We start from the raw sequence: 2,768 nt of genomic DNA on the forward strand, positions 1-2,768 counted from the left end.
CGGCGGGCGGCGAGAGCACGCGGCGCCGCCTCGGCCGCCCGGAGCGAGCCCGGGCGCTGCGGCAGATTTTAAGGCGACTTCCACGTTTTGGCCCCAGCAGGCTCGGGGAACTACACCAACGCGCGTGGCTAGAGTGGCGGAGGAAGGCAAACTTCCCCGGGCGGGCACGGAGGAGCCCCAATATTTTCCCTGCGCCGAAATAAGCCTTCGCGAGCGAGGCAGGGGCTCGGTTGGAAGATGGCAAAGAGAAAGTCTCTCGTTACAGGGAAAAAGAGTCGCTTTAAGTTAGGCAACAATACAAATCAGATAACAATGCAGAACAAACAGAATACCACAGCCAAGCAATTTCCATGTCAAACATCCCACTGCTCGGTAGCTCCATTCGTAAGTGTGAATTGCAGACTAAGCTTCCTGCAAAGTCCACAGAAAGGTTAGTGCATACCTTCACCCCCCCGCACCCGCCTTACTGGGTACCATCACACCGCAATTCCGCTTGCGGAGCCTTTTCACCCCTCGCCTTGTCTTCAAATGGAAATGATTCCTATTGGCCCAAGGTGTCCATGTAAATAGGTGTAAATGAAACCAGATTATGCCTTTCTCTCCAGCCCCCTCCTCCCCGCTCCCCTCCCCCTCCTCCCAAGGCGATTGTCATATGATAGCGAAGAAGTGGCACATTAATGAAGCGCCTCTACAGGGGTCTTTTCTGCTCATGTCACCACATAAAACTATCAGATGGTTAGAGGAAGGACATGGAGGCAACTACTTAGCTCATCTCAGCTGCAGAGACGCAAACAAGCCCCTGCTACAGTCCAGCTGCCGGTGGTGTAAAAGAAGCTGATTCAGCCGCGGAGGAGAAGGGAGGGGTGTACGAGAGGATTCCCCAAATCGAGCCAGCTCGCTGCCTCCTCAGGACTAAAACGGAGCAGTGGCCGGGAAGGGAGCGAGAGAGGCGCCGGAGGACCGGGCTGGGAAAGAGCCCCGACTCCCAGCTCCGTCCCGGATGCAGACTGTCAACTTCCAGCAACTTTAAGGTGGGCATATGTAGGGCTGGCGTGGAGCGGGGTGGCAGCCCGAGGGGATGGGAAGGGGGTCCCCTTCTCCTACTCCCAAGATCAAGAGGCAGAGCCACCACTAGAGTAACTTGGCTGGCGCGGGGCTGCTGCGGGGCGGCTGCGCTGAGCGAGGCCGGACGTGGCCGGGGAAGGGCACGGCGCTTCCCCCGGCGGCGGCGCGGGGCGCCGGATCACCTCCCCTGCGCCCCGTCCCCTGCCGGCGGGCCAAGCTCCGCTGCGCCCTTTCTCCGAGCGCCTCTTTCTCCGCCCCCGCCCCCAGCCGCTACCTCGGCCGGGTGTCGGTGCAAACCCTCCTGGACTCACCCCTCTCCCCTCACCCCGACCCCTTCCTTGTCGCTGCCCTTCTGCAGATCTCTGCGGGTCCGCTAGCGAAGATGCCTCGGCCGGGCAGAAACACTTACAGTGACCAGAAGCCTCCCTACTCCTACATCTCCCTGACCGCCATGGCGATCCAGAGCTCCCCGGAGAAGATGCTGCCCCTGAGCGAGATCTACAAGTTCATCATGGACCGGTTCCCCTACTACCGGGAGAACACGCAGCGCTGGCAGAACTCCCTCCGCCACAACCTCTCCTTCAACGACTGCTTCATCAAGATCCCGCGCCGTCCCGACCAGCCGGGCAAGGGCAGCTTCTGGGCGCTGCACCCCAGCTGCGGGGACATGTTCGAGAACGGCAGCTTCCTGCGCCGCCGCAAGCGCTTCAAGGTGGTCAAGTCGGACCACCTGGCCCCCAGCAAGCCGGCCGACGCGGCGCAGTACCTGCAGCAGCAGGCGAAGCTGCGCCTCAGCGCCCTGGCCGCCACCGGCACCCACCTGCCCCAGATGTCCACGTACAACCTCGGCGTGTCCCAGCCCTCCAGCTTTAAACACCCCTTCGCCATCGAGAACATCATCGCCAGAGAGTACAAGATGCCCGGGGGACTCGCCTTCTCCACGATGCAGCCCATGCCGGCCGCCTACCCCCTCCCCAACCAGTTGACTACGGTGGGCAGCTCCATTGGCACGAGCTGGCCCCACATGTACAGCTCCGGCATGATCGACACCGCCACCCCCATCTCCATGGCCAGCAGCGAGTACAGCGCGTACGGCGTGCCCATCAAGCCGCTCTGCCATGGGGGGCAGACTTTGCCGGCCATCCCCGTCCCCATCAAGCCCACCCCCGCGGCGGTGCCGGCGCTGCCCGCGCTGCCCGCGCCCATCCCCACCATCCTCTCGAACTCGCCCCCCTCCCTGAGCCCCACGTCCTCGCAGACCGCCACCAGCCAAAGCAGCCCGGCCACCCCCAGCGAGACTCTCACCAGCCCGGCGCCCGCCCTGCACTCGGTGGCGGTGCACTGACCCGGGCCGCCTGCGCGGCCTCCGCCGCCGCCCGGCCTCCAAAGTTTCCTCGCAGTCCCCCCCCCCCCTTCATTCCTGCCTTCCTCTTCTTGTCTTCCCCCTCTCTCTTCCTTTCCCTGCAAGCAGAGAAAACTCCCCGCGGGAAAGCAGAGGTTTGCCATTCATGTGAGCCGCCTTTCTGCTTCGCCCTTTCCGCCATGCTCTCCTTCAGTGTCCCGGTTTCTTTGCTGTTTCTTAACTTTGTTTTCCGCTCTTTTGGGGTACAACGAAACAAACCCGAGCTGCCCTCCCGCTCCCCGCGCGGTATGAACTGCCATCTGCATCACCAGTTTTCCAAAAGTACTTCAGGCATCTTCGA

At 62.4% G+C, this 2,768-nt stretch overlaps 1 protein-coding gene across 1 annotated transcript; it reads left to right on the forward strand.

Annotated features, from left to right (window-relative positions):
* Nucleotides 1–1,447: 1,447 nt before the first annotated feature.
* Nucleotides 1,448–2,410, forward strand: FOXB1 (forkhead box B1). The gene has a single exon (XM_026059356.1). The coding sequence runs from the start codon at nt 1,448–1,450 to the stop codon at nt 2,408–2,410; it is 963 nt and encodes a 320-aa protein (XP_025915141.1).
* Nucleotides 2,411–2,768: the final 358 nt, after the last annotated feature.

This window comes from Apteryx rowi, unplaced genomic scaffold, assembly GCF_003343035.1.
Source record: "Apteryx rowi isolate R43461 unplaced genomic scaffold, aptRow1 scaffold_156, whole genome shotgun sequence".
Classification (NCBI taxonomy): domain Eukaryota; kingdom Metazoa; phylum Chordata; class Aves; order Apterygiformes; family Apterygidae; genus Apteryx; species Apteryx rowi.